Source organism: Chelonoidis abingdonii, chromosome 9 (genome assembly GCF_003597395.2).
Source record: "Chelonoidis abingdonii isolate Lonesome George chromosome 9, CheloAbing_2.0, whole genome shotgun sequence".
Classification (NCBI taxonomy): domain Eukaryota; kingdom Metazoa; phylum Chordata; order Testudines; family Testudinidae; genus Chelonoidis; species Chelonoidis abingdonii.
Window position 1 is genome coordinate 68531371 of NC_133777.1, and position 12295 is coordinate 68543665.

Consider the following 12295-nt stretch of genomic DNA (forward strand, 5'->3'; position numbering starts at 1 on the left):
CCTGAACTCAGTTAAAATATTTACAGTATTTCCACAGAAAATTTAGTATGTTTGAGTTGTATCTTATCTAATAACAATAGAACATAACAATATGCAGCTTATATTACATTTTGGAAAAGCAGTTGAACATTTGGCCTCTATTCACTGTTAGCATAAGCATGTGCTACTCTGCCTATTTATACCAACAGACCATCGGGTCCTCTGCATATTTTTTGAGTACGTTTTTATTTAAGAGAGCACAGTAACAAAATAATTTATTCAGCTCCAGCCCTAAAATATTTTCTGGTTGAAACATTTTCTGAAAAAATTGCAGTCTGTCCAAATTCACAGGTGCCCAATCAATGCAGTTATTGTAAAACCTTTATTAGATACACTGTGCATTCATTTCTCAAAACCCTCTTTATTTTAAATTTCCAGTTATGTTACATTACATTATATTGGCCACTGATTCTCTCTGAAAACATACCAGTTCAATTTATCTGTTTGGGGGAATTTACTTACAACCTAGTCATTATAGTATTTTTATCACTTTTTATAATTATGTCATGTTGGTTCTTTTATAACGTAATATGGTCCGTATTCTAACATTACACAGCTTATATTGTCACTTGTTTCATTTATGCAATCTATGTTAAAATCACCTAATATAATTATTTCTGAATATGCCCCGAAAGCCTGCAGATGTTCTCCCAGTCTGCCTATAACATTTATAGTTGATCCCTGTGCTCTGTAAATAGCCAACAATATGGGGTAGATTAACCCTAACAAATGCCTTAATCATTAAAATCTTCAGACCTTTCTGGCTGGCTGACATGGAGTGTCAAGCTGAGGAAAGTAATTCATTATTGCTTATTGCTGGATTCCAACCTGAATTTCTCTCCTGAAACAAAATATAACACTATCTGTTTTAAATGTTTATCCCAAATTAGTGATTTTTGACTATTTTTCAATAAAACCCTTGGCCAAAATTTTCAAACCTGAGTGTCTAAAGTTAGCTCCAAAATGCAAATTTTGTCACTCAAGTAGAAGTGGCCTGACTTTCAAAGATGCCAAGCAACCTGCAGCCTCTGTTGGCTGCAGTGGGATTAGTTCATGCTCAGCAACTCTGAAAATAAGGCCAGCTCTATATAGGTATCAAAATAGAGGCTAACTTCAGGCATCCATGTTGGAAAACATTGACCTATTGTGCATTCCATGTTCATTAAGGCCTTGATCCAGCAAAACATGTACACGTATGCTTAACTGTAATCTGTGAGTAGCACTGCTGACCGGACACTAAAAGTCCGGTTACAGGAGTAACTGCAATCAGCCTCCCTACCAGGATGATGGGAAGAGCAGCTGCTGCTACCTGGAGGAGCTGCAGCTCAGCTCGAGAGGGAACTGGCTCTCAAGGATCCAGCTCCAGTGGAGAGAGGTAGGTACTGGCTCCATGCTGCCCCAGGGGGAGCGGGGGGAGATCCTCTCCCTCTATCCTCCCATTGTGCTTTTCCCTGGCCTCTGCCTTGCTCCAGGAACTGATCCCCACTCTTGTCCCACTGTGCTTTTCCCCTGGCCCCTGCCTCGCTCTGGGAACTGCTCCCGCCCCTTTATCCTGCTGTGCTCTTGCCCCCAGCCCTTGCCTTGCCATGGTGGCCCACAAATGTGTTTGGCACTGGGCCTACAAATGGTTGATCAAGCCCTGGTGGCCCTCATCACTGTAGTACCTCAGAGTCTCACAACCTTTAGTGTATTTATCCTCATAACATACTGGTGCGGTAGGGAAATATTATCCCATTTTACAGATGAGGATGTGAAGCCCAAAGGGTAAATCTACTTCTGATAAAAGACCCATGGCTGGCCTGGGTCAGTTGACTCAGGCTCGCAGGGCTCTGGCTGCGGGGCTATAAAATTACAGTGTAGAAATTCAGGATCATGATGGAGCCCGGACTCTGATATCCCGCAAGGACGGAGGGTCTCAGAGGCTGGGTTCTAGCAGAAGCCCAAACACTGCAATTTTTAGCCCTGCAGCCTACAGCCCATAAGGCCAGGTCCACAGACCCAGATTCTGAGACACAATATAGCAGAGAAGATATACCCCAAAAGACTAAATGATTTGCCCAAGGTCATACAGGAAGTCTGTGGTGGAGAGGGAATTGAACCCAAGTTGCAGCCCTGTGCCCTGACCACTGGATCATCCTCCTTCTCAAGAACATACCCCTTCTCTGCCTTATAAAGTATATGCAAATGTAACACGTTAACACACTAGTGGCTGGACCAAGTATTGAGGGTTATGAGTCTGATTCTACCTCTGAGCTAATGGACCTGAGGTAAAATTTCCAAAGGAACTAAGGGCCAGATTTTCAAACATATTTAGGCACCTAGAGATGCAGATGGGCACTTAGTGGAATTTATAAAAGCACCCTAGTCTCTGTAAAGTTTTACATCTGGTCTTTACCTCAGGTGGTAGATTAATGGTATAAGATCTGAAGTCCTGGCTTTTATATTCGTATACCTGACTTTTAAATCCTTAACCCAGTCCTGAAGTACGATGTTGGCAGCATTTGTCATCTTCTATAACTTTTCATGTGTTAAACTGTTTATGGGCAACATTGTCTAAATTGTTCTGCACCCTCTCACAAACGTGTGCATAATTGCTCAAGATTGGCACTTATTTCCTTTTTAAATTAGTACTCGGTTTAAACCTCTCAGGTTAGCACACACCCAAGCCCTTTATACTTGCAGAAAAAAATGAGTTTCCTCTTGTAAATGTATTATTCTGCAGCAATTCTTACCATGATACTAAAGCCACTTCCTTTTAAGTAAGCACCTTCCTGGTAAACCTAAACTAAGTTTTTCTTTCTATCTTGATATCACAGTGTATAAAATAGTGTCTAAACTGGAGAATACTAATTCAGAAACCATATGACCTTGGGGTTAAAAATTAACAAGATTTGTTTCTTAAAGCAGTTAAGGAGGAAATCAAAGATCAGAACCTAAGGGGCAGGCATTTGGAAGTCTGCTTTTTTTGCATATTCATAACCCTCTTTCTGCTAGTCAACTTCATATGTACCTAGAGGAGCATATATTCCATAGAATGATAAGGAAAATGCCTTGATCAGTTGAAGAGTTGCCCCCCAAAATTGCAGTGTGTCATGCTCCATACTGTTTAGAGGTCATAAACACTCTGTAGTTGCAGATCAATTGAGGGTTTGCTTTGTTTTTGTTTTTCTGCCATGTGTTCAGCTCTCTCTGAAACTAATAGTAAATCTCCCACTGACCTAAGTAGGAACAGTATTGAGCCCTTCATACTGAACCCTAGTTTTGCCATTCACCTTAATTCAGAACTCAGCTAATTGTATGCACTGTCCATTGAAGCCAATGGGGCAAATCCATATCCCTTGGAATTGGTGGAATTCTGCCACTGACTTCAGCGGGACTGTACTTTGTCTCAGGAGGACTGCAAGCCACTCTGAGGATAAAATCTAGTCCAGTAACTTCTGGCTTTCCTATCATTTTGTTCCAGTTCTAGAGCTGCTTCCTTTCAGTTGTGGATGATTTCAGATTCAGAGCAGGCTGATAAGTCTCCTGGAGACAGGAGTAACAAAGCTGAAACACTGATTGTTCCTTTGTTAACAGTAAAATGCTGAATTAATGGATATTGCCCTGAGAAGCTTGCATCTCCCTACCCTCTCCTTCTTTCTCTTTTTTCACAGTGCTTCCTTTCCCTTTTCCTTAACGCTCCTTCTCTCTCATTTCTTGTATCTTATCTTTCACTTGTTTATTGATCTTCAAAAGCAAGTTAATGCTGATTCTGCTACTCATTAATTATATAGCAATGCCAAACAGGCCTGCTTGGTTTAAGCAATAAACCACAGCTGAGTAATCAGAATCTCAAATATCATCTGTTACCCAGCTATCTAATAAAATATTTGTGGTCTCCTTCAAAGCAAAAGTCTGAGGGTCCAAATTTGTGGTGAGGCAACCACTGTGTCCCCCAACACTCAGGATCCAGCCATGAGGCTATTGTTCCCCCAGATGGCTCTTTTAGGGGGAGGTAGAAGCTAGCTAGCCCAAGAGAGTTCCTTGGTTGCATCCTTTAGATTCCTGCCACTCAACAAGTTGTGACACATTACCCAGTTCTGAACTACCAAGCAGAATGTGCTATATTTGCCTCTCTATCATGTAGCACAGGGGAGAGCAAAATCATAGACATGGAGCAACTCCACCTCTTCATGTCTGGCTATGGATCTGCCTGCAGAGTGCTGGAACAATTGTATTGTGGGGGTGCTGGGAGCCATTGAACCAAAGTGTAAATCATGTATTTGATGGAAACCATGTCAAGCCAGGAGGTGCGGCAGGATGCCTAGTTCCAGCACCTGTCTGCATGATTTGGGCCTTCTGTGTCCATGGATCTCTGGCTTACACAGAAATTGTAGGACTCTGCCTTTTGTGTGCTGACTGCATCCCTAATTCTCCAAGGAAAGCATGTGTCATTTCTTGGCAGCTAACCTTGCCCCTTCCATGCATTTTTATATGGCAAGGGGAATGTATGGGCCAATTTCACAGTTTTAACTCGGCTGTAAGTTGTGAGTTTCCACGGCATTTTTCACTGATTGTCACTTCTGGGTTTGTAAAGATTTTCTCTCCATAATGGATTAGCTGCACCTTTGGGGGGTACTTGCTTAGAGCAACTTGTCATACAAGGCAGGCTTCAGGCTGCAAGATAGTACTTAACATGTTACTCAATATTTGATGCCACCTGCACATATCTTGGTACAAAAGCTCAGGTGAAAAATATGTGGGACAAAATATTGATCTCCCTTTTAACAAATAGACATTTTTAATAAATTCTGCGTTCTACTCTTAAACTGTTTTCCCTCCTGAGCCCCATATTTCTTATGAAGAAACTGATTCAAGTACAAATGGACAGATATAACATCTGTGTGCTTTATAGTTTGGAGGGTTTTCATTTAACATTTTTTCAAAGAGCCTGCTTACCACTTCGCTTTTCTGAAGATTCTTTTTCCATAGGTAGAATTTGCATCAGCATTAAGAAGTTTAGTTTGGAGACGGAAGCACACAAAATAAACTCAAATAAAACACAATTAAAACCTTTAGGGTTTTCTAAATCCAAAGTAGCTGATGTGAACTAACTAACTGGAAAAAAAAAAAAACCTATCTGGTGATCTGGGCCCATATCAGTTAAATTTTGAAAAACAAAGATACTAGATCATGAAAACTGCCAAGAGTTTCTTAACTATGGATCTAAAACCAACGTGCTGTTTTAATATTTAGCTTTGGTTGTTTAAATGCTTTTGTTCTCTCAGACTGAATTTAGCAGGTGATGACAGACAAATTCCAAATAACAAAGTAACAGTTGACCTTTAAAAGCAGTAAAGAATCCTGTGGCACCTTATAGACTAACAGACATATTGGAGCATGAGCTTTCATGGGTGAATACCCACTTCACGACGAAGTGGGTATTCACCCATGAAAGCTCATGCTCCAATATGTCTGTTAGTCTATAAGGTGCCACAGGACTCTTTGCTGCTTTTACAGATGCAGACTAACTCGGCTACCCCCCGATAGTTGACCTTTGTATAATGTAGTGAATAACAGCCAGCTTTATACATTTGGAAAAATAGTGGGAAGGTGACTCCTGTATTTCTATGCTTGAATATCTTAAATGTATTTGATTGTTGTAGCTCATCATTAAAATCATAGAAATTGCTTTTAAGACCCTATGTAGCTTAAATTTGAAAAGCAAGGTATGCTGTGAAAGAATGAGGCCAGCTCATAAAATCAAAAGGATAACATAATAAATAAAATTCCAGAAACCTGAGCATGTCTACTATAGCTTTGCCCTTCTTCTGACTGTGGTGTTGATGTTGGCAGGCAGTAGGCTGTGATCGACAACTTGGGAGTAATGCCAAGGAAGACAACTGTGGAATCTGTGCAGGAGATGGTTCAACATGCAGGCTTGTGAGGGGACAAGCTAAGGCACATGTTTCACCAGAAAAAAGTAGGTTGCAAATTGATCCTATGTTGATTTATCCTTGACTATGTTTTCTGCTTAATTGTTAACACAACCTATATCTGACCTTTTCACTATATACTTGTTTGCAGTTATCCAAAGCTACTTATTATAAAGTCTGTGCTAGATTAGTCTATTGAAATTCCATGAGGGATACCACACATTAGAGTATAGCTAGGAAAGAATTTGAGAGAGGCTTTTTTTCCTCCTCCTTTTTTTTTTTTTTTTTTAAAAAGAGCAATTCAATTTATTCTATCAGGAATAACGATCAAGATATGCATCTCATTTTATAGAGTATCCTCATGTTGCAATATATGTGACACTGTGGCAACATTTTCAAATCATGGAAACATCTTATGGAAGGTCTTATGGAAATTGTTGCATGTGGTTGAAAATGCCTGGTTTTTAAGTTAACTCTACTCCTTTTTTTAAGCTTCTAAGACAATTGTGGTTCAGAGGCAAGTTAACTACTTGCATGGTTCAGGACATACAAAGTTTAAGGAATTAGGACATACAAGGTTTAAAGACACATTAAGATTGTACCTGCTCATTGTGTGTTTGAGTCAATCTGTACATTTTGTGGCAGATTCTGCCACCTTTACTCATGGTGAGTAGTATCTTACTCCATCAGTAGTTCTGTCAACCTCAGTAACACTATTCATGGGTTAAGGTACTTTCCAGAGTAAGAAGGAGGCAGAATTGGGCCCTTTTGGTTAGAATTGAGTAGAGGGTGGCATGTAGTTGTGGTGCCCCAGGTGGAGCCACAGGAAAGATTTGAGACTCAGAGGTACCCCCCTGTTTCTCCACAGCTCATATTTTGCTTCTCTTGTTCAATCGGCTCTGCTAGTGGGCGTTTGGGTGGACAGAGCTGTGGCTTTGCCGACTCCCCAACCCTCACAACTCCCTCTCTGCCTCCATCCTCACCTCCTCCCTTCCCACTTGCTCACAGTGGGTGAGTAGCAGCTGCATGGAGCTTGTTCTTCCCCAACTGTTCTTGGACTCACAATGTGGATAAATCCTGTACCATGCAGTGGAATGGAGCCGTATTGGCTCCTCACTCCCCTGCAGAGCCGCATAGGGCGGAGTGATAGTCTAGCCCCTCAGAAGCCAGAAAGATCAGTGAAAGTATGAACAGACATTTTAGCAATGATCAAGAGTGGAGTAACTGCCCATCTTGGAGGGCTGCACCAATTGTATCACTTCGGGGTTAATCGTCGTAATTCAGCCTCTGAACCATTCACTATCAATAAGATTTGGGAAGAGTTGTTGTACATAAAGTCATATGTAATACCTGTTGCAGTATCTCTAAATATTTTCATGCTGTTTCTGTGTCATAGCTTATATATTACATTTTGTTTAAATGTGAACTGAATTTGAAATACATTACAGTTTGTCTTGGTGACGCACATTACATTACATTGGGATGACTTAGACTGGGCTGTAAAATGTCATGCCAGAGCTTCCCCAGCACTGGAATTTATATTTCTTGTTGTTTGATAATTTATGTATAGCTAATGTAACCAAATTTTTAAAAGGGACGCGTTTGTTGCAATACTTTTTAGGGTCAAGAAATTCTTTTCTAGAAGACAGAAGCACATAATTTATTTGATCTGAACTAGAGTTGCTAGTGCTACCTTCTGACTCAGTAGTGACAAAGGCATATTTCTTGGAGTGGAGGATTTTATCGAGTAATTTAGTATTCTGAATGTGTCATCATAGAACATTGAAAAGGTGTGATTAATGTTCATGTCGAGCAAAACGTAGCAGCTGCTCTCTTGACTGTTCTCTTCACTCTGCACATACTCATTTCAATAGACTGTTTGCCCCCAATAAACAGAGCAAATTCTATTTAATTTAGCAGGAAGAAGAATTGTAATTATTACAAAACCAAATGTTTTTTATGTAATCAAAACAGGACATTTCAGGTGTCCCCAAACAAGTTCTTGGGACATCTGGACATCATATGAAAAATCAGGACATATGGCCTCTTTATGCATGGCCAAATTTTATTTTCAGTTGTATCTCTCCCACTGCATACACTTCCATGGGGTTTGCAATGGAAGTAACTGAGAATAGAATGTGGCCCAACATGTCTAAGTAAAGTCTATTTTTGATTCTCTGCTGCATCCAAGCACAGCTCTGACATAGGGAACAGTGGTAGCCATAAGGTGTAGGCTGCGGCTTCCTTACCCCCAGCGTCTCAGCCCCAGTGGAAGTCAGAGTGGCAGGAGGCCTACTCTATGCAGCTGGCATAAGCTCTGTAATGGGAGATCAGGTGTAATGGATCTCTGTTCCACCATGCCCCCTCCCACTCCAGCCTTGTGCCCAACATGCCTGCCTCTGTGCTATCTCCTCCCATTATGCCATGGATGGACGACAGCTGGCGTAGGAGGTGGCCACACCACATTTAAACCAGCAGAGATTCCCCTACACAGTGAGAATTGTCTAGGGCTAAAACCCAGGTGGTTTAAATGCACTTTGTGCCACCTCTGTAGCACACAGTAAATTTGTCAGACCGAGGAATGTGGCCAGTGTGTGACAATTGAAGTAGAGTTTCAGGGTATATTTAGTGATAATAATAGAGTTTGTAAATAGGAGCAGAACTCCAGGTTTATGGAACTGTGGTAAGATAGTTGGCAAATGGTCCAAGTAAATGCTAGTTCAGTTCTTGTGATCTTATAGCATGGCTAAGGATTGAGGGCCTGATCTAAAGTCCTTCTGAAGTCAGTGGAAAGACTCCTCCATTGTCTTTGACATCTTTCGATTAGACTCATAGCTCATTGTTTTATCTGTTCTGCTGTGACAGTTTCTTGAGAAGGAGTTGATTTGAGAGCAGCAGATAAACAAAAGCTTTTCTTTTTGGCTTAGTTTTCTCTCTCCTAAATTTTATATTTCATTGTGGTAGGTTTGGTTATAAAAATGAATATATCAGACACATAAGCAACACAACCCACACACGTGTCACTCTTGCCTTGGTGTTATTGCTGTGATACTAGCAGACTTAAAACATTTTTTTGGCTTTGATTGTTCACATACCATATGGAAGTAGTTCCGTATAATCATCCTTTGTGTGAATGAAATGTGGAAATGAAGCCATGTTTCTTTTGCGATAGTGTATCAGTAAAGACGTACATAATAAGTGAAGCCGTTAAGAAAACTTTGCCAAGAGAGTGTTTGTATCTAGGAATGTTGTGGGGTTAGTGTGGAGATGCACGGCACTGGCATGCTGATGTATCTCTATTAAAGAGAGGGCATGCAAGGTTGTGAATGAGATGTAAAATCCATTATACAGTGAAGCAGATTAAAGATTTGGGGAAAGAACGAGAGCCAAAGGCTTTATTATGGAAAAAGGAGACATTTATCCAGAGACAATATTTGAATGACATTTTGAAAAAAAGGATTGGTATTAAAATTTAAGAGAAAAATAAGTCTCTAGATATGTTGGATCTGACACTAGCAGGAAATGGAATTTGAAATGTGGAGTTAATGAAATCTGGCCTTACTCAGTTCATGAAAAGTCTTTGCTAGCTGCAGATTTTTTATTTTTGTCATTTTTTCACTGAACACTTTATACAAAAAGATTTTAGATGCAAACTATTTTAATTTAATTTTCTCATTATTTATTATTTCTTACTGTCAATGTGTAATTTACCGTTGGTCACTACTTGTCACTTTACAATTTCATCCCAAAACATAATTTATTTAATCACAAAACTAATTTAAATTTGATCATAATATAGGTAGGACTGGTAGGTACCACCTAATATTAAGGTTGCCTGATACTTCCCATTATAAGACCTTGTTTTTGGTTGTTTATAACTTTGCCAAACTTTGACCATTAGGGCTGAAATTTTCCATCCAAGACATCTTTGAAATGCTTTAGTTCCTCCATGCTTTGAAGCAGAGACTTTACATAAGTTAGAGAGGGGGACCTTTGCATCAGGGATCCCTTTTCCCACCCTTTTGAAAAAGTGCCCAGATTTGGCAAATTTACAAGCCGGCCGTCCCTACCCATACACAAAGTACACAGCTGCATAGGACACCAGGAAATGTGGCGCACCAAATTCCCTTGTGCCCTGTGCAGCTGTGTGCTATTCCAGCACCTGCCCCACTTCTTCCCCATAGCCCTTGCCCCTGCTCCGCTCCAGCCCCTCTACCCTGAGGACTGAAGCAGGACCAGGCCTGCACTCACTGGCAGTGGGAAGTGCAGCAACCCGGCCCCAGCTGCACTGCTGGTGAGTGCTGGGGGGCAGTTCCCTCCTGCCCCCCCCAGGGGGCTGCATATGCCCTCAGAATAGCTAGGGATGGCCCTGTTTACAAACCATTGAAAAACTGCAGCTTGCACATGTCCAGTAGAGAATTCTTTGATTTTCAGTAGCATGGTCCACCTATCACAGCTGCTAGTGCCGACCCCTCTGTGTATGCACCAGCCCCACAGAGCGCCTTAGCATGCTCCAGCCCAAGGCTGCAGTGGATCAGAAGGATTTTCCCTGTAATTGCTGCTGCCAGGCGCTCCAGGACAGGGTGGGGCTGGGCACTGGACTTGAGAGCAGAAAGCCTGTCTCTGCTGTACTCTTAATGACCCCCACCATGGGACAAAAGCCAGACTGGAGGGAGGGAAAGGAGTAGAGTGGGACAAGAAGTCTAGTAAAACTGGGATGGTAGAAGGAAGAGAGAAACTCGTCCTGGGTGCTGGAGGAAGAGGAAAGACTGGGAGCCTATGAGGGAAATATTGGCGGACTGGGACCCAGTTGGTTTGTTGTGGGGAGAACGATGAGATTGAATGTAAAGCTGGGGAGAGAGGGGCAGATTGGGTCTGGGTGGGTGAGGAGACTGGGACTATGAACTAATAGGAAGAAAGGGGCCAGGAGTGTAGCGGGAGAGACAGATCTGACAAGGAGCTGGGAGGCCTGTGAGCGGCTGGGCAAAGGACCTGGGAAAAGGAGCTACAGAGACTGAGACTGGATAAGGAGTCTGGGGATAGAAACCAGGACCATGAGCCAGTGGTGGGGAGGGGAGAGATAGATTGGACAAAGAGTTGGGAGGAAAAAACTGGGACTGGCTGGACAAGGAGACCTGGGCTGGGTGTGGCAAGGGGGAGAAACTAGGAATCAGACAGTGATCCTGGAGGGGAAGAATAGAACGAGCTTGGTAAAGAGACTAGTACTGGGATGAGATGCTAGAGGAGTGGAGACTGGGACTGGATCAGCAAGAGGACTTGGGACAAAGAGACAGGTGTGAGGAAGAGACAGGACTGGGTCAGGGAAGAGGAGGAGGCAGAAGGAGTTAAGCTTAGAGGAAATGGCCAGAAGAGGCCGTGCGCACTAGAGCGCACTTCCCTCCAGAGCTTGGAATGGAAGATGCTAAGTCTCACCATTCCTCTTCTGTCAGCAGATATCTGTGAAACCCTCTGGCAAAGTATCTCATCCCCGTGCTGTTCCACATGGAGCATGGTGGCCTATCATAGTCCTGCTGTTAGTTACTCCTTTAAAGGCTGAAGTCTGTGCAATGGATCTAAAGATTCAACACCTCTGATGACCCACATGGGTATCAATATGATGCCACATAATTAGTGCCCTGCCAAATTCACGGTCCATTTTCGTCAATTTCATGGTCCTAGGATTTTAAAATTTGTAAATTTCATGATTTCAGCTATTTAAATCTGAAGTTTCATGGTGTTGTAATTGTGGGGGTCCTTACCCGAAAAGGAGTTGGGGGAGGGTGTCACAAGGTTATTGTAGGGAGGGTTGTGGTACTGCTACCCTTACCTCTGTGCTGCTGCCAGTGCCGCTGCCTTACGAGCTGGGCAGCTGGAGAGCGGTGGTTGCTGGCCGGGAGCCCAGCTCTGAAGGCAGAGATGCCGTTAGCACCTGCACAGAAGTAAGGATGGCATGGTATGGTATTGCCACTCTTACTTCTTCATTGCTGTCTGCAGAGCTGGGCCCTCGGCCAGCAGCTGCCTCTCTCTGGCCGCCCAGCTCTGAAAGCAGCAGCGCAGAAGTGATAGTGGCATGGTATTGCCACACTTATTTCTGTGGTGCTGCTGGCGGGGAGCTGCCTTAGGAGCTGGACGCCTGGCCAATAGCTGCCACTCTCCAACTTCCTAGCTCTGAAAGCAGTGCAGAAGTAAGGGTGACAATACCACCCCCCTTGTTGCCCCCCTGCAACTCCCTTTTGGGTCAGGACCCCCGATTTGAGAAACACTAGTCTCCTCCCATTAAGTCTGTATAGGATAGGGTAAAAGCACTCAAAAGTCCAGATTTTATCGGGGGGAGACCAGAT

At 42.6% G+C, this 12295-nt stretch overlaps 1 protein-coding gene across 3 annotated transcripts in view; it reads left to right on the forward strand.

Annotated features, from left to right (window-relative positions):
• ADAMTSL3 (ADAMTS like 3) overlaps positions 1 to 12295 on the forward strand; it is a 277770-nt gene that overhangs the window by 152258 nt on the left and 113217 nt on the right. For all 3 annotated transcript variants that reach the window (XM_032790644.2, XM_075069664.1, XM_075069665.1), the window contains exon 7: positions 5875 to 6001. In XM_032790644.2, the coding sequence (XP_032646535.1) occupies positions 5875 to 6001 (127 nt within the window). The remainder of the gene's footprint in view (positions 1 to 5874; positions 6002 to 12295) is intronic.